At 34.0% G+C, this 17548-nt stretch overlaps 2 protein-coding genes and 1 long non-coding RNA gene across 3 annotated transcripts; all 3 read left to right on the top strand.

Annotated features, from left to right (window-relative positions):
• The first annotated feature begins 361 nt into the window (after positions 1-361).
• On the top strand, positions 362-9024 carry LOC100252482 (alpha-mannosidase). The gene is made up of 28 exons (XM_010665336.3): positions 362-1680; positions 1889-1977; positions 2196-2370; positions 2555-2674; positions 2799-2882; positions 2970-3041; positions 3347-3460; positions 3662-3762; positions 3851-3944; positions 4029-4196; positions 4292-4381; positions 4624-4689; positions 4792-4848; positions 5053-5272; positions 5401-5540; positions 5735-5830; positions 5954-6013; positions 6111-6182; positions 6400-6447; positions 6539-6658; positions 6744-6809; positions 6949-7061; positions 7181-7265; positions 7464-7574; positions 7656-7751; positions 7999-8046; positions 8428-8496; positions 8591-9024. The coding sequence occupies exons 1-28, from the start codon at positions 1288-1290 to the stop codon at positions 8804-8806; spliced, it is 3183 nt and encodes a 1060-aa protein (XP_010663638.1). The 5' UTR covers positions 362-1287; the 3' UTR covers positions 8807-9024.
• Positions 9025-10409: 1385 nt separating this feature from the next.
• LOC100852715 (uncharacterized) lies at positions 10410-12923 on the top strand. The gene is made up of 4 exons (XM_003634145.4): positions 10410-10546; positions 10974-11060; positions 12239-12318; positions 12409-12923. Exons 2-4 carry the CDS (start codon positions 10992-10994, stop codon positions 12668-12670), a joined length of 411 nt encoding a protein of 136 aa, XP_003634193.1. The 5' UTR covers positions 10410-10546; positions 10974-10991; the 3' UTR covers positions 12671-12923.
• Positions 12924-12946: 23 nt separating this feature from the next.
• On the top strand, positions 12947-14029 carry LOC132252643 (uncharacterized). Its single transcript, XR_009464624.1, has 2 exons — positions 12947-13010; positions 13489-14029. It is a non-coding gene; the product is annotated as an uncharacterized LOC132252643 (long non-coding RNA).
• The last annotated feature ends 3519 nt before the right edge of the window (positions 14030-17548 follow it).

The following is a 17548-nucleotide window of genomic DNA, read 5'->3' as shown; positions in this document are numbered from 1 at the left end:
GCTGTTGGCATATTCCTATTCTTATGGTTGAGTTAGTCAAATAAGGAGCTTGTTGCTAAAATCAAGTTAGTGGGTGTAGTGGGTGTAGTGGGTCAAGTGTTAGTGGTGTAGTGGGACAGATTGTGTCCTCTTTGTTTTTTTTATAAATAGAAATGTTTGCTGTAGTGGAATTAAGGACTGCAATAAAAATATCTAGAAGCATTTTCTTTGGTATGGTGAAGCTCTGTTTTTTAGAGTTAAAGAGCTCTATTTTTTTCCTTGCTATTGTTTAGTCTTGTTTTTGTCCAACAATCTATCCCCAATTTTTAAAAAATAAATAAATTCCTTTCAAACCCATTTAATTAAAATTAAAACCCATCCCCCGCGGCACGGCTACCTACAAAACCCGCCCGGGGCAGTGGTTCCGGTTCCCTTTTCTCCTTTCGTCAACCGCGAGTCTCCATGGTTCGAATCCATACATCTAATCCCACGGTAGCTGAATGATGGTGATGGGCTTGGGCGTAACTTCTGGCCACATGGTGGGAAAGTGCATCAGTGTTTTGGTCAAATGATAGCTGAGTTGTTCATAATGGTTGATTTGAATGATTGATTGATTGGAGCCACCTACATTTTCAAAACATCGATCTTAAGACTCCACCTAAGGGATCAGAGGCCTTCAGAATAACGTGTAGGAGCTGTTATCACAACTCATTTACCTATTTTATGTTAGCAAGGAAACAAAATGAAAGTAACTAGTGTTACTTTGGAACATCAAGAAAGAAAGTATTGGCTCTCACAAAGTCAAAACGTGTGAGCATACATGTAGTATGCTTTGAGAACAAAATTGGGGGTCTTACAATGTAATTGCACCTTCTGTTCGAATGATTTTATGGGGACATGATTAACATCCATCAAGATATCCCAGTAGGCTATAACCTAAGAGAAAGACATGAAATTTTTGGTTATGGTCCAAGCAAAATTGAAGGCAATCTTTCTCTGCACCTTCTTCCATTATTCTCTGAAAATTCTTACTTTTTCAACCATGAAACAGGAAAACAAACATGAGAAGCCGCCCTACATGCAAGAGGAAAATGGGTTTTCCAAGGCCAAGCCAAGGAGAAACAGAGTCGTTGTTGGTTAAGCAGAAGCCCTGGAGTCAATGTATCCCAAGAAACACGCATTCCTGGATTCTAGTCTTTGGAAATTTCTGTTAGACCCACCATATTCACACTTCAATTCATCATGTCAAAGCTCCGAGTCACACTCGAAACTGCCTGGAAAAAATTGGTGGAAAGAAGACTTTTTTGAATGCCCAAAACCGAAAAAAAAAACAGTAAAAGACAAACCATTCATGGCGATCATATATACAAATACTTTGAGCTCCTAGTCTGCCATTCTCACCAGATGCCCATGGCTATGACCCCTTTCAGACTGTGTTCACTGGTTCTATTTTTATCTTGTGCTTTAGTTGCAGAATCAAAGTTCATGGTCTACAAAACTGGGCAGAGCGTTGTTCCCGGGAAGCTCAATGTTCATTTGGTTCCTCACACGCACAATGATGTGGGATGGAGGAAGACTGTTGATCAGTACTACGTGGGTTCAAACTATACTGCTGATGAAGGGTGTGTTGAGAATATACTGGATTCTTTGATTCCAGCACTTCTGGCTAATAAGAACCGGAGATTCATCTATGTTGAACAGGCACCCATTTCTTTCTCTTTTCTCCTCTTCATCTTTTTCCGTTTTCTTGCAGAAAATTGGATTGAAATTTAAGCTAATTTGTATATATCATTGGTTCATTGCCTAACACTATAAGATTGTACTGATCATACAGGCATTCGAACTGAGGGTTTAGTTTTCTCTTTCATTTCAGACTTGGAAATTGACATGTGTTCTACTGATCATACAGGCATTTTTCCAGCGTTGGTGGAGAGACCAGAGCAAGATAGTCCAGAATATAGTCAAGCAGCTTGTCAGCTCGGGTCAACTAGAGTTCATGTAGGAGATAATACAAACTCTTTGTTCTATTTAATTACTGAGAATGCTAATTTCAAATATTGGGTATTACAAGGAACTATTCCAGTTGATGATCTTGAATTTAAGCTTTAAATTTTTGCCATTTTTTCTTTAGTATGGATTGGTTTGTGAAAAGGGAAATTGAGATTTTATATTGTGTTCGTCATTTGGGTTGTGATTTTCAAATTCTGGGGGTGCAGAAATGGGGGTATGTGCATGCATGATGAGGCTGCCACAAATTACATTGACATGATTGATCAGACAACCCTTGGGCATCGGTTTATCAAAGATGAGTTCGGTGTGACTCCCAGAATTGGTTGGCAAATTGATCCCTTTGGCCATTCTGCAGTGCAGGCTTATCTGTTGGGAGCAGAGGTATGGCTTCTCACCTATTTTCACTCCTGAATGAATCCGCATATTCATCCTTTTTTCTTCGTCTGTCAGTGGATGATTAATGAGGAGAATTTGCCTCAAGAGAATCTGAGTACTAATTTTAGACTGCTTTCTTAGGCACATTTGTCCAAAAGTAATGTGAAAACAAGCCTGTTTTCTGGTGTAGGTTGGATTCGATTCTCTTTTCTTTTGGCGAATCGACTACCAAGACGTAGCTAAACGGAAAAAAGAGAAGAGTCTTGAGGTTGTCTGGCAGGGCTCTAAGAGTTTTGGTTCATCAGCACAGGTGATTGATTCAAGTGGTTTGTAATTGTTTAGGATTTTGTAATGGGAAATAACAATGGATTGCTCAAAAAGAGTTATTTTAGCACCCAATGTCTAGAACATTAAATAATTTAACCTTTTTGCAGATCTTTGCTAGTGTGTTCCCAGAGAGCTATGCACCTCCAACTGGTTTCAACTTTGAAATTAACTACGGCTCCCCTATTGTCCAGGTAAATCCTTAATCAAATACCAGTAAAAGGCTCTTCCACATTTCCTACTTCCTAAATGGAATTTAATGTTTCTGTTCTTAATCGAAGGATGACATCAACTTATTTGACTACAATGTCCAAGAGCGTGTTAACGACTTTGTATCTGCTGCAATCTCACAAGTAAGTAGAGTGCTATTGTTACAGGCTGTGTATCAGTGTATGATGAAGGTATTTGGTTCTGATTTAAGGGAAGCCAAATAACTACTAAGCTTTTCTTATCTTTATCTAAATCATGAATATCCTAAATGCTGCTCCAAATGTAAATTCAAAATTAAGATCTTGATGAATTTGAAAAAGGGCTGCCTTGTTTGAGTTTTAAGTTTTTTTTTTATTATACTCTAGTGTGATTAGCTTGGATTTTATTTGCAAAGAAGAATCTATCTATTGAGGCTTACCGGAAATTTTCTTTATTGTCTGCTTTTCAGGCTAACATAACTCGCACAAATCATATAATGTGGACCATGGGGATGGATTTCATGTATCAATATGCAACCACATGGTTCCGGCAAATGGACAAGCTTATCCATTATGTTAATCAAGTTAGTGCTCTTTTAAGCCAATGTAAATGCTTTCTTTAGCATGTAGCTAAATCCAATCATTTTAGAGCATCTCTTTTTAATTTCAATTTGGCTATCCATATGAGCATGAATCTGCTTATGATTTCATCTCATTTTATTCAATTTTCTATGTAATTTGTAGTTTTCCCTGTTGATGGAAATGTGAATTTGGAATCCTTGCAGGATGGAAGAGTCAATGCCTTGTACTCAACCCCATCAATTTACACTGATGCAAAATATGCAGCAAATGAGTCCTGGCCACTCAAAACTGATGATTTCTTTCCGTAAGTTGGAAAACTTTAAAATTGAAAATTGGTATCAGAATCATTCCCCTTTGACCTATGCTTGTGACTTGTTTTATTCATATATCAGATATGCAAATACTCTCAACACTTACTGGACAGGATATTTCACGAGTCGACCAGCCCTCAAAGGCTATATAAGAATGTTAAGTGGATACTATTTGGTATGTCTCATGTGAATGCCTTCTGCTTTTATGGATAGCAGAATTTCAAATCTGTTGATGCTCATTACACTAATATATAATCAGGCAGCAAGGCAATTGGAATTTTTCAAGGGGAGGAGTAAAACAGGTCCAAAGACTGACACTCTAGCTGATGCTTTGGCGATTGCTCAGCATCATGATGCGGTTACTGGCACAGAGCAGCAGCATGTGGCTGATGATTACGCAAAACGACTGTCAATAGGCTACAAGGAGGTCTTGATTTGATATGGATGTTCCAATATGTTGTTACTAGTTTCTTTCCTTGTTCCAAAATTAAAATGTTTCCATTGATTTAATATCTGCTGCAGGCTGAAGAGTTAGTTGCAACTTCACTTGCTTGCATGGTAGAGTCAGCATCAAAAACTGGATGCAGGAACCCCGCGACTAAGTTTCAACAGGCAAAAGATAACACAGTTGTTTATACTTTATATTTCAAGTAACCTGCATGCCCATACATCTATCATCCATGAGAAAAGGGTCAATTTTGTCCTTAGTAGAAGTCATGGCCATTGTTCTTGGCATTAGCTAGCTTTTTTTTCTTCTTTTTTTTTCGTATTTTTTTTCTGATAAAATCTGGAATGCTGATTCTTTATTTGTTTTTAACCCCATTTTCCTTTTCTTGTCCTGTATTATTTTTCAGTGTCCACTCATGAATATAAGTTACTGTCCCCCATCAGAAATAGATCTGTCTCGAGGGAAAAACCTGGTAGGTACAAAAGAAACTCCTCTTGTTTGTTTTGCATTAATTTAGGAATAGCAGTTTTATTCCACTCAAAATAGATCGCCTTACGCTGTGTTCTCTATGCAGGTTGTTGTTGTGTACAATTCTCTGGGATGGAAAAGAGATGATGTAATTAGAATTCCTGTGAGTACTTCTAATACTTGGTTGCTGTCATCTTTTAGCTAATGCACTATCACTTAAAAAAAAATGAAAAATCATTGAGATATATGCGCCTTTGAAGCAACTCAATGGTCTCATATAACCTACAGGAAGCAATATGCGTGCCTTAAAATTAAATCATATATATGTTAACCTTGTTTCTTGTGAATTTTCGTACATCATCTACAGGTGATCAATGGGAATGTCACTGTTAAGGACCCTAGTGGAAAAGAAATAGAGTCACAGCTTCTACCTATAGCCAATGCTTCTCTTGGCATAAGAAGCTTTTCTACTATGGCTTATCTGGGCAAATCCCCAAGTGTGGCCCCCAAGTATTGGCTTGCATTTTCAGCATCTGTACCACCTCTTGGCTTCAGCACTTACATTGTCTCAGGCGCAAAATCATCAGGTTAATCATATTACTTTTCCATAGCTCGAAAACACTCATGGACAGTAGAAAAACCATCAAGTTTGATCCTTCCTCTGGGGTATTGACACAAAGTTGTATGTTCTTTTTGTGCTCCTTTCTGGCTGCAGCTTCTGCTTCAGTCAGGCAAACATTTTACAGGTCAGAGAGGAGCCAAAATAAGACAATTGAAGTAGGACCGGGAAATTTGAAACTTAATTATTCTGGAAATGAAGGAAAACTTACTAATTATGCTAATGTTAGAAACTCGGTATGTTATTTTGTTTGTACTTCATTTATTTCCAATTTATGATGTCTTTATATCTCTTTACAAGTTTCTTCATATCAATCTGCATACTTCTGATAAGTAATTTTCCTGAAAATGTTTAGTCATATTACTTTCTTTTCCATCTATAGGCTCAATATATTATGTGAATCTAACTTGATATAAGTTTGCAATTTAAGATTAAAGCATTCTTGGAGCAATCATACAGTTTTTACTCTGCAAATGATGGAACCGAGCCTTTCATTTCTCCCACTGATGGAACTGAGGTTTTTCAGGTAACTAAACCTTTTCTCCAGATGTTTTTATTGTATCTGTTTGCTTCATCTCTCAGGCCCGGCTTTCTTTTAGTGCATTATTTTTACTGATGCAAAAAAACGCATTTTTATATAATGTGGCAGCCCTCTGGAGCATACATCTTCCGTCCTAATGGTACACATCCCATAAAATCTGAAGGGCAGGTACATAGCCTTCTGAGTTACATAACTTACATATAACTTATGCATGATTTGAAACTAATGATATTGGAAATTAAAGAGGTGTTGCTAGAAATTTCAGGTTTCTTTTACTGTTCTTCGAGGATCATTATTGGATGAAGTACATCACAGAATCAATTCATGGATATATCAGGTGATTTGCCTTTTTGCATGAACACTGAAATCCTTCATTTATTTTTTACTGTTTATTATAAGAGAACTTTATCATTCAAGCTTAGGCCATATCTCAAAAATAAATTTAGAACTTATGCCTGTTAAGTCCTGAAAATAAAAAATCTCTGTTCTGTCATTTACGAAAGTAGAATTCATTCATGAACCATGCTTTTGGTTGCCATTGTATTCATGAACAGATCACCAGACTGTACAGGGATAAAGAGCATGCTGAAGTTGAGTTTACTGTAAGTTCATTACATCTAGCCCCTTGTGAACATATAGCAGCAAGAATAGTTAGCAGGATATTTAAGAGTTTATTTATCAATAAAATTTCAGGTTGGATCTATTCCTATTGATGATATGATAGGCAAAGAGGTTGTAACTAGGATTACAACAACCATGAAGAGCAACAAAACATTTTATACAGATTCTAATGGACGTGATTTCATTAAAAGGGTATGTTGCACGATTTCAATGTATTGCTAGAAACATGTAAAATCAGTTTGTATGCCACATTATAAAGAAATTACTGTATTGACAGATTCGAGATTATAGAAGTGACTGGGACCTTGAAGTGAATCAACCTATTGCAGGAAATTATTACCCGGTATATTCCCTTCTCAATCACAATTATTGGATGTTGTTCTTTTGAACATTTGATTCTTCTCTTTTTATTTTAAATCTATATTGTTGAAATCGGTCTCTATGGACATAATATTTCAAAATCTAATTCGTTTTTCTTTCAGATTAATCTGGGAATTTACACAAAAGACAACAGGACAGAGCTGTCAGTCTTGGTTGATCGACCTGTGGGAGGATCCAGCATTGCAGATGGGCAGTTGGAGCTAATGCTCCATAGGTTTGTTTCTCCCTCTTCACTGCTTGTCTTTTTTAACTTTATCTGAATTATCATATTCTTTATTTCCTTCATATCAAATGATTTTGGGATAAATAATATGGATTTCCTCTGTTGTATAGGAGGCTGGTTACGGAGGATGACAAAGGAGTTAGAGAGGGACTAGATGAGACAGTGTGTGTTGTTGATAAATGTGAAGGACTAACCGTAAGCATATATCAGATGACTCTTTATTCACCAACTGGGATTTTGATTCTAATTATTGCATAAAAACTGTACTTTTGTGCATCCTTCTCTGTTAGCCCATTTCACATTCGGGATATAAATCTTTTCATTCTTAGTCCCCATGAAGCAAGCATTTTTCAGCACCCACATCTGACTTGCTTAACAACATACTCTTCACAGATTCAGGGAAAGTATTATCTCAGAATTGATCCTTTAGGAGAGGGTGCTAAATGGCGTCGATCATATGGCCAAGAGATATATTCTCCTCTCCTATTAGCCTTCTCTGAGCAGGTGAAGCAGAAACCTTAAAGTATATTTATTAATGGTGAAAGTGAACCCACAACTCAGAGGTGATTGACTGCCTTTTTGCAGGATGGAGATAATTGGGCAAACTCTCATTTACCCTCCTTTTTGGGGATGGATCCCTCCTATATGTTACCAGATAATATAGCAATGATAACCCTTCAGGTATTTATCTCTCAGCCTTGTTAAAGAAGTGTTTATCTGTTGCATCTTGTATGCCTTCTTTCATTAAAAAGGGGATTGAAAATACCAGCTGCCCTTGTGAAGCTAAACTCTTCACTCTCAAATGGAGACTGTTACTGGAAGGATTCTATATGTAGATCTTTACTTCTTTGTAATATTCCAAAGAAGTGCCTAATGAAGATGGAGGGACTTTTGCTTCCTACTTAAATTTTTGTTTTGAAATTTGCAGGAACTGGATGAAGGAAAAGTTCTCCTCAGGTTGGCACACTTATACGAGGTATTTGGTTTGTTTCTTGAATTTTTCCTTGAAAAAATTTGTTGCCCTTCTCGAGTTTACCTGCTTTGAAGTTTCGTTCAATCCCTCTCTCAGATAAATGTCTTCCAGTTGCACTACATTTTTTCTGATATGAAATATTTTCAAGCTCTTTTTTGTACATTTTTCTGAAAACCATTTTTCTTTCTTTTCTATTTTTCTTAGTAAATTTGCTTTCATGTCAAGGAACTTCTCAACCATCATGGGATCAATTTTTTCTGACTAAATTACTTTCAAAGTCACTGAAACAAGACATTGTCTATATGCTTACTGGATACATGAAAAACACAATTCCAACCATATTTTTCTGAAACTCTTACTTCGGTTTGGTGTTTGAAATACAAGATTGGGGAGGACAAGGATCTCTCAGTCATGGCAAGTGTAGAACTGAAAAAAGTTTTCCCAGAAAAGAAGGTATGTAAAAGCAGTAAGTGCAGAACAATAGTTCAGTCTCTTTACAATAAACCATCCAATTGTTCTTATAGTGTCTGACTTTCCATGCATTCAGATAATCAAAATAACAGAGATGTCCTTATCTGCTAACCAAGAAAAGGCAGAAATGGAGAAGAAGAGACTGGTTTGGAAAGTAGAAGGCTCTGCTGAAAAAAAATCCACAGTGTTGAGGGGAGAACCTGTCCACCCAGAAAAGCTAGTGGTGGAACTTGCTCCAATGGAAATTCGCACCTTCATTATCAACTTCAGTTACAAACAGGTCCATCACTGAAAGGTAGCAGAGCCACCAAGAGTTCTTTTCTCAATTCCAGAGAGGATTAGCTTGTTGCCATGAACATTATTTTTTGTTGGGTGAGTTTGATGACTCTCGTTTGTGTTCAGTATGCTCTGTTTCTGATTCTAGGCATACCTCACTTTTACCTTTTGTTCTCTTGCTTAAGCTCTTACCTATCAAGAAAAATCAATTTGATTTCAACTTAAATATAAAAATCATCTGTCTCAGTCCAATCCAATCTGATTTTATCCCATTCAGTTTGCAATAAACTTCAAATCAGTTGAATTATTAGACTAATTGAACACATTAGAAATGGGGTTGGAGTGAATTTTTTGGTGTAAGCTCAAGCCAAATTACAAACTAAGGCCCTCTTTTGGTAATCGATCTCGAAATCAGTTCTAAATAACAGTTTTTTAGAACAATTTTTGAAACCATTCTTTAATATTTTATTGAACAAATGTTTGTTTAGGAACTTAAAATATTTTTAATCTATTTTTTATGTTTTTAAAAATAACTTTTATATGTAATTCTTTATTTTTAGTCATTATTCATATTTATATAATTATTTTGTAAAACAATACTAAGAAAACAAATGAAAACAATTAAAGATGTTCTTTGAAAATACCATATTTTATGTTTTTAAGAATAAAAATAGAAAATAATTTTCCAAACTTGTTTTTTTGTCCTTGAAAACAAAAAATTGTTTTTGAAAACAGTTAACCTTAAATCTCCAAAGACTTTCCTACAAGTTAGATTGAGCCGGCCCAAGGCTCCAAGCCCAATTTGGAATTCTATCCACTTTGGTGCAGATTTTGAATCCTTTACCTGAGCAGAGGATAAACTACACAAAATAAAATAAAATTCTACTGCTCTGATACAACCAGAAAAATTTAGGGTCTGTTTGTTCCAAAAAATATTTTTTGATAATATTTTTTGAAAATTGTTTTATGGTTTTTATATAACAAAAGTCTACTTAAAAACCTAAAATGCTTTTAACCCTTTTTTAATATTTTTAAATATGTTTTTATATTTAATATTTTATTTTTAATCATTTTACATTTTTTATAATTATTTCTTAAAACAACCCTTAAAAAACAAATAAAAATAATATAAAATAATTAAAAGATGTACTCAAAAAATAAAAAATAGTTTTTAATTATCAAAAGTGTTTTTTGTTATAAAGAACTAGAAAACAATTTCAGAGCCTTATAATTTAGGTGAATTTTCAACCAATTCATCTAGACAATTAAAACTTTGCACATATTTATCTAATTTAATTATATACTGGAAAATTATATAATTTTTTTCCCAACAATTTTTTTTTTTTTTTTAAAAAAAGAAGATGGAAAAAAAGAAGTTCTTTTAACAGTGTCTTGTCTTTATTTCTTAAGCTATGTTTGGTTTTTGAAAAAAGGAAGATAGAAAAAATTAAAAAAATGGAGAAAAATTACAAATACATTTAAACTCAATAAATTATTGTTATACACAGCTTCAAATTCATTTCTTTTATACAAATATTAAATATTTTAAAAATAAATAAATTTATAATTAATTTTAACTGTATTTAGTTTTCTTCATATTTTTGGGCATCAGCCCACTTGCGGCCCAATAGTTCAACAATTAGGCCTTATCACCTTGCTAATAGTAAGCTGATTCTGTACACCCTGGGGCTTGCTTCCAGCGCACAAGAAGCCCCGATCTCCGTCTACACAAAAGCATTCGATCTCTGAGTTCAAGGTACTGCTCCAGTCTCTCTTCTTAATTCAATCAATCGACTTCTAGGTTAGATACATTCGTTTGGATGCTGGGACAAAAAAAAATTGAAACAATATATTAAAAAGCGCCCAAAGAAGGGTGCACGAAGAGCACAAGATGCATACAAGAGCACTAAGAGGCAAATTTTATCATGGAAACATAAATGGGTATTTGATGAAAGTGATTACTGTTAGGATTAGTTTAAAGTGGCTAAGATGAATATGATGCCCATTGATTCTTTAAGGCCTAGAGTAGGGCCTGATTGAATTACACACCAAATGTTTGAAGATCCGATTCTGAAAATTACTTGTTTTTTTTTTCCTTGTTTGGTTTTTTTTTCCCTGTTCTTTTTTTTCCCTTGAAATATGAAAGATGTTTGATTATGTTTTGTCCTGTGTTGATTGTTTAGGGTGACAAAGAAATTTCAATGAGCATGTCTACACCGCCAAAGACTTGCCCTTCTCAATTGGTTGTTTTAAACAAGGCATTCAAATTGGTAAATTCTCACACCAGCACCCCGCCAACCCCCCTTTTTTCTCTTAGAATATTCAAAGTTATGTTTAGCAACAAAGTCTTGGGTTGACTGGAAAATTTGCTGAAAATGGGATATTTTCAGGAGACCTGTCAATGGTGTTTCCTATAATATAAAAAAATGAGTCATTTTAACAACTGAAAGTAAGAATCCCCATGTATGAGAGATAAGGGGAAGATTCCTTGAAGTTAGAAGATGCTAAATCCTGAGAAGTTACAAGTGACTTTGATTTTCCAATGGACATCTTTTACTATTCTTTATACCTCTATTCTCTGCAAGCATCTACCTTGGGTGCCCCACTAAAACTTGGAAAAGAGAAACCGAACAAGGAGGAAATATCTGAAGCTGTGGATCAATTGGTATTAGCCAATATAAAGAAGTGAGACTGGGTGCGTCTCTAATGACAGGGGAAGACATTGGTTGATTGCACTTCATATGAATCAGAAGGATATCACTTTGTGTATGTGCGTTATTTGTGTGTCTATCTATCTATATGGAGGTGTTGTCTCCATGCTCAAACAATGCAAAGCAACCTGTTAATATCATTATGCAGAAGAGGATTAATCCCTTTGAGAGAGTCCCTCGGCATAAAACTGAGGTTCTGCTTTGCCAACCAATCTCTGCAAGATTGGACCTCCCTGAGCTTGCACTGCTATGAGAATCATAATTCAAACAATTCTTGGATTAAAGGCCTAAAGTATGTTATTACATCTATTTTCTAAGGTTGTTATCCAGCCAATGTGATATAATAGTGGCTTATGTTGATGACTGTGATAACAATGAAAGGGAGATAGAGGAAGGCCTATCTTAAAATTTTGGTGTTCTAACTGAAATTGCTTTGAGCACTAATTTACTTTGCTCCATTTATGACTGCTTTATGTCTTTCAGACTCTTTCTATCAATTTGTTATGCATTTTGTACTCTCTCTCATACACATACCCTTGTAGGCATACTCCCACATGTGTGCATGTGTGTATATGTGTGTGTGAGTGTGTGTTTTTTTAAATTAAAATTACTCTAGTTACTCTTTAAAGGCATATTAGATGCCTCAATTGCACCAGTATTGACTACCAACTTCTTTTCCCCCTACTTATTAGGTTTAAAGTGTGCTTTGTGCATGATTATATGCTGTGTATGTACAGGCTGAGCAATGGGTTAAGAATATGTCCACACCTTTAGTGGATGAACCAACTGATGTTAAGTTAGAAGCCCGACCTTCTAGGTGAGTTGTCTGCCTTTAGTAAGTGCACATTGGATATTATTTTGGTTCTCTATTATTTTTCAAAAAAATATATTTAACATGTTTCTACAGGCTTGGACTGGGTGCTAAAGTTTCACGTCAATCCAAAATTGGGCCTTCAAATGATCCCATTGAAAGAAAATTACATGCTAAGTTGGATGCTGGGAAAAGAAAATCTGCCAAAAGTATCAAGGAGTCTACACTATCTGCAAGAAGTGGAAGTGACAATAGTGATGATAGTGATGAGGATTTAGAGAGCAGAACCAAATCATTTAGCAAGAAGCGTGTAGTTCCTCCAACCTCATCTCTACAGAGAAACAAGAAACCAAAGTAACTTGCCACCTTACGAAATAGTATGTACTATTTTTCTCAGCCTTGTTAAAGCAGAGTTTATCCGTTGCATCCTGTATGTCTTCTTTCATTAAGAAGGAAAGGGCAGTGAAAACACCAGCTGCCCTTGTGAAGCTAAACTCTTCACTCTTAAATGGAAACTGTTATTGGAAGGATTCTATATGTAGATCTTTTCTTGTTTATAATATTCCAAAGAAGTAGCTAAAGATAGAGAGGCGACTTCCACTTCCTAGTTAGATTTTTGTTTTGATATTTGCAGGAAATGGGTGAAGGAAAAGTTCTCCTCAGGTTGGCACACTTGTTCAGGGTATTTGATGTATAAGGTATTTGGTTTGTTTCTTGAATTTTTCCTTGAAAAAATTTGTCACCCTTCTTGAGTTTACCTGCTTTAAAGTTTTGTTCAATCCCTCTCTCATGTTATAAAGTTCACTGGTAAAGTAGAACATATGAAATATCTTGCTTTCTGATATGAAATATTTTCAAGCTCTTTTTGGTACATTTTTCTGAAAACTACTTTCCTTTCTTTTTTCATTTTTCTTAGTAAATTTGCTTTCATGTGAAGGAACTTCTCAATCATCATGGGATTAAATTTTTCCTACTAAATTGCTTTCAAAGAACTGAAACAAGACAAATGGTCTACATCCTTTGCTAAAATATTAAAGAATCTGGATGCTCCTATGACATTGGATGAAAGGCTGAGGCATCATCACCAACTGGCTTTAAGTTCTCCATTCACACACAATTCTAACCCATCCATAGTTTTCTAAAATTCTTATTTTGGTTTGGTGCTTCAAATACAAGATTGGGGAGGACATGGATCTCGTAGTCATGGCAAAGCATAGAGCTGAAATCCCAGAGAAGAAGGAATGTAGAAGCAATAGTTCAGTCTCCTTACAATATACTATCCAATTGTTCTTTTAGTATCTGCTTTGCCATGCCATTTAGATAATCAAAATAACAGGATGTCCTTATCTGCTAAGCAAGATCGACCAGAGATGGAGAAGAAGAGACTGGTTTGGAAAGTAGAAGGCTCTGCTAAAAAAAAATCCAGTGTGTTGAGGACAGGACCTGTCCATCCAGAAAAGCTGGTGGTGGAACTTTTTCCGATGGAAATTCACACGTTCATCATCAACTTCAGTTACAAACAGGTCCATCCCTGAAAGTTAACAGAACCAATTGTTTTTGTATTCTTCTTTATTTGTTGTGTTTTTTTTTTTGGGTGGGTTGATCTCATTTGTTTGTGTTTGCTATGCTGTGTTCTTGGTTTTAGGCCTTCTTCATTTTGACCTTTTTGTTCTTTTGCTTAAGCTCTTATTTATTAGAAAGAAACTTTTTCCCATCATAGAATTCCATTTTTACTCCTAGGAATGGCTTATGGTAAATCAAGAAAAATCAACCTAAATGTAAAAAACATCTGTCTCAGTCCAATCCAATCTGATTTATCCCATTCAATTTGCAATAAAATTCAAATTAGTTGAGTTATTAGACTAATTGGACATGCTAGCAATGGGGTTGGAGTGAATGTTTTGGTGTCAGCTTAAGCCAAGTTACAAATTAAAATCTCCAAAAGCTTTCTACAAGTTGGATTGAGCCGGCCCAAGATCCAAGCCCAATTTGGAATTATATCCACCTTCTTGCAGATTTTCAATGCTTTACCTGGAGCAGAGGATAAACTACAAAAAAAAATCTACTACTCTGATGCAACATCTGATCCAGAAAAATTCAAATTTAGGTGAATTTTCAACTTGTTCATCTAAACAATTAAAACTTTGCAGACATTTATCTAATTTAATCATATACAGGAAAATTAAGGTTTTTTTTTTCTAAACTTTTTTCCAAATTTTTAAAAAGAAAATGGGAAAAAAATTCTTTTAACATTTTCTTGTCTTTATTTATTAAGCTATGTTTGGTTTTTGAAAAATGTAAAAATAAATAAAATAAAACAAATAATTTTAAAAGTGGAGAAAAATTACAAAAATACTTAAAACTTAATAAATTAGTGTTGGGCATATTTCAAACTCATTTCTTTTATATAAAAATTAAATAATTTAAAAATATATAAATTTCTAACTAATTTAACTTATATTTAATTTTTTTATTTTTCATTATAAAATCAAATATTATATATATATTATCATTTATTTTTTCTTTTCCTAGAATAAAAATTCCCCCCCACCCCACCTCCTTGTCCCTTTAACATAAAATTCTTTATATTTTTTGTCACATCTTTCTATGAAAAGGACTATTCATCAACCAAAGGCTGACCCAATATTTAATTGGCTGAGGATGTTGTTGATTTGGACCCAAAAATCTGGTGAATGTTATTCCATGAGATTTGGGTTCAGTTATTGTTGAATTAACTGCTGAAGATAGTGCAGAGGTTCTTCCCTCTATTATAATTATGCCTTTGGAATCAACATTTATTTTGGGTTTAGTATATTCCTTTGCCTATTAAAAAAATATTATTATTATTATTAAAGACTTTGGTCCCACTGTTTCCCAATTCCCCATTCTTAAAAAGCTCACAGGAGTGATGGTATATTTTTCTTATATCTTGACTTTACTTTTCTCATAAATGAAGGACATGAATGCTTGAATCCTGTGAAATGTCATACAATAATATATCATTCAATGATCAGAAACATTGAATTTCAAGAAAGAAAATGAAAAACCAGAACATTTTTCAAGCCCATTTGTGAGTCGACAGTATAAAAAGCTCTTTGACTTTTAAAATTTAAAGGGAAAATAAAATGAAAAATAATGAGTCGAACCCTACATACAACTCTTGAACTCTTCAACTTGTTCCACCCATCTTTTTATAATAGGAAGGTGGTTTTTGTTTTTTTACTTAATTCTAAATAAAAATTTAATATTTAATAGTATTAAAAATTAGGTTGTTTGTTTTTATAATATTTTATTTCTATTAAGTATTAAAAAGTAAAGAAAAATCAATATATTATTTTTTCTATTTAAAAAAAAATTAAATATTTTAACTTTTTTTATTCAGTATAAAGTTTATAATAAATCATAAAAAAGTAAAAAAACAAATCATATAAATTCTGAAAACAAATTATATTCAATAAAAAGTCAAAAAAACAAAAGTCACCTAAGTCTTTGTGGAAAGAGAGACCCTTTCCCGACCCAACTCATACTCTAAAATCATTTTTCAAATTTGTTGTTATTTTGATCTCATGGAAAAAATAAAATAAAACACCTAATAACGCATCTTCTAAAATGAATAACTACAAGATGCTTCTTTTGTTATTTTTTGAGTTGAGTCACACTCAACTTGAATTAAATACCTCGCGCATGAAGTAAATGATTGCATTTTTTTTTTAATTCTTTATAAAAGAATTAAAATGGTGATTTGCAATAGAAAATAAAAAAATAAAAAAGGTTGTCAGACTTATAAACTACTATAAGCAATCTTGATTCTTCTGCATAAACTAGGTTAGAAATATTTAAAATATTAAATACCTTTCTTATGAAAAAGGGTTTAAATTTTTTAAGTGTTAACTTAATTCCAAAGCTATGCGCAAAACCCAGAGTGACAGAATAATAATATAAACTGTCTTCGGGAAAAAACAAACAGTTCAAAGGTAGAGAAGGGAGGGGGGATGAGTAAAAGCAAAGAAAAATAAAGTCAAAAGTAGTAATCAGCTTTTTCTTTTTTTTAATAATAATTCACTCATTTCCATAAACCCTATTTGGTCGTCTTCAACCTTGGAGGCTACTGGGCTACTACTACTCTCTTGGGAAAAGCTCAAAGACTGCTTTGGCGGGTCATAGAACTGTACTTTTCTCAGAAGACACCGACTCGCACGTTGGTTTCATTTCATACTTTGAACGGAATGCTGCATGCCATAAGAAAATGTTGGCGCTCAAGTTCTTGAATTGGGTTGTATTCAGGTTGAAAGACATGTTGGAGATTAGCACCAACCCTTGGTTTAATGAATACTTATTGGTGAGGAATGTGGATAAAGTGGCCTTTCAATATAAAAAATTTGTCAAGGGTTAGAACTTAGAACAGAAGTTTTAACTTTATGAATGTGAATGGAAACAGGCTTGGAAAGAAGTAGAAGAAATTATTCACCTAATATGGTAACAAAGGACATGATGAAGTCATTTTCTGCCACCCCCAACCCATGTGATATGCTAGTTGACAGATGCCTAAATTCATTCCTTTGATTCAAGCAAAGTTAAATTCCAAGTCCTTATCTCCAACCTTTTTTTTTATTTTTATTATTTATTATTATTATTATTTTTTTTATTCTTTAAGAAAGTCAACATACCAAAATTACACATGCTTATGGAGATGTCTTTAAAGACTAATTTTTTCTGTTGCCTTTTAACCAGAAAAAAAAAAAATTACAAAGGGTAGTAGAGAAGGAATTTCCCATGATTTGTAAATTTTTTAATGCCTTTTGGAAATTATTTATATTATTAACAATTTTAAAATTATGTTACTTTATGATTGTTACATATTTTTTTATTTAAATTAATGGAAATTAGGGGCATTTATTTGGGGAAAAGTAGAAGTTTGGCCCATCTCTTATCACCAACACTAAAGGTCCAAAAGATGATGATAATGGGATAACTCAAATCCCATATTTTGATATGAACATATCCATCCAACAGTGGTTGGTTGGTGAATATTATTTTATTCACAAGTCATTCAGTGGTTGGATTTCCCTCCAATCAACCCCTGTTTTTTCACTAAGCCAATGGTCAATGAAATGATAAAAATATCTTTCATGTCAGCAAAAATATAATAATCAGGACCCCACAAATAATGGGTTATGCTTTTCAAATGTACTGTAAGTATAATCTTAACGAAAAGCTGTCACCCATTTTTCCTCTT

This window comes from Vitis vinifera, chromosome 17 (assembly GCF_030704535.1).
Source record: "Vitis vinifera cultivar Pinot Noir 40024 chromosome 17, ASM3070453v1".
NCBI lineage: Eukaryota > Viridiplantae > Streptophyta > Magnoliopsida > Vitales > Vitaceae > Vitis > Vitis vinifera.
Note: the sequence above shows the minus strand (reverse complement) of the source record. Positions and strands in the feature narration are given on the sequence as shown.

Excerpts from the sequence above, each read along its gene's own strand:
- LOC100252482 (XM_010665336.3), top strand. The coding sequence starts at position 1,288 with ATGCCCAAAACCGAAAAAAAAAACAGTAAAAGACAAACCATTCATGGC. Across the intron at positions 4,849-5,052 it reads ATGATGTAATTAGAATTCCT|GTGATCAATGGGAATGTCAC; the intron begins GTGAGTACTTCT and ends CATCATCTACAG. Across the intron at positions 6,183-6,399 it reads TCAATTCATGGATATATCAG|ATCACCAGACTGTACAGGGA; the intron begins GTGATTTGCCTT and ends ATTCATGAACAG.
- LOC100852715 (XM_003634145.4), top strand. The coding sequence starts at position 10,992 with ATGAGCATGTCTACACCGCCAAAGACTTGCCCTTCTCAATTGGTTGTT. Across the intron at positions 11,061-12,238 it reads TAAACAAGGCATTCAAATTG|GCTGAGCAATGGGTTAAGAA; the intron begins GTAAATTCTCAC and ends GTGTATGTACAG. Across the intron at positions 12,319-12,408 it reads TTAGAAGCCCGACCTTCTAG|GCTTGGACTGGGTGCTAAAG; the intron begins GTGAGTTGTCTG and ends ATGTTTCTACAG.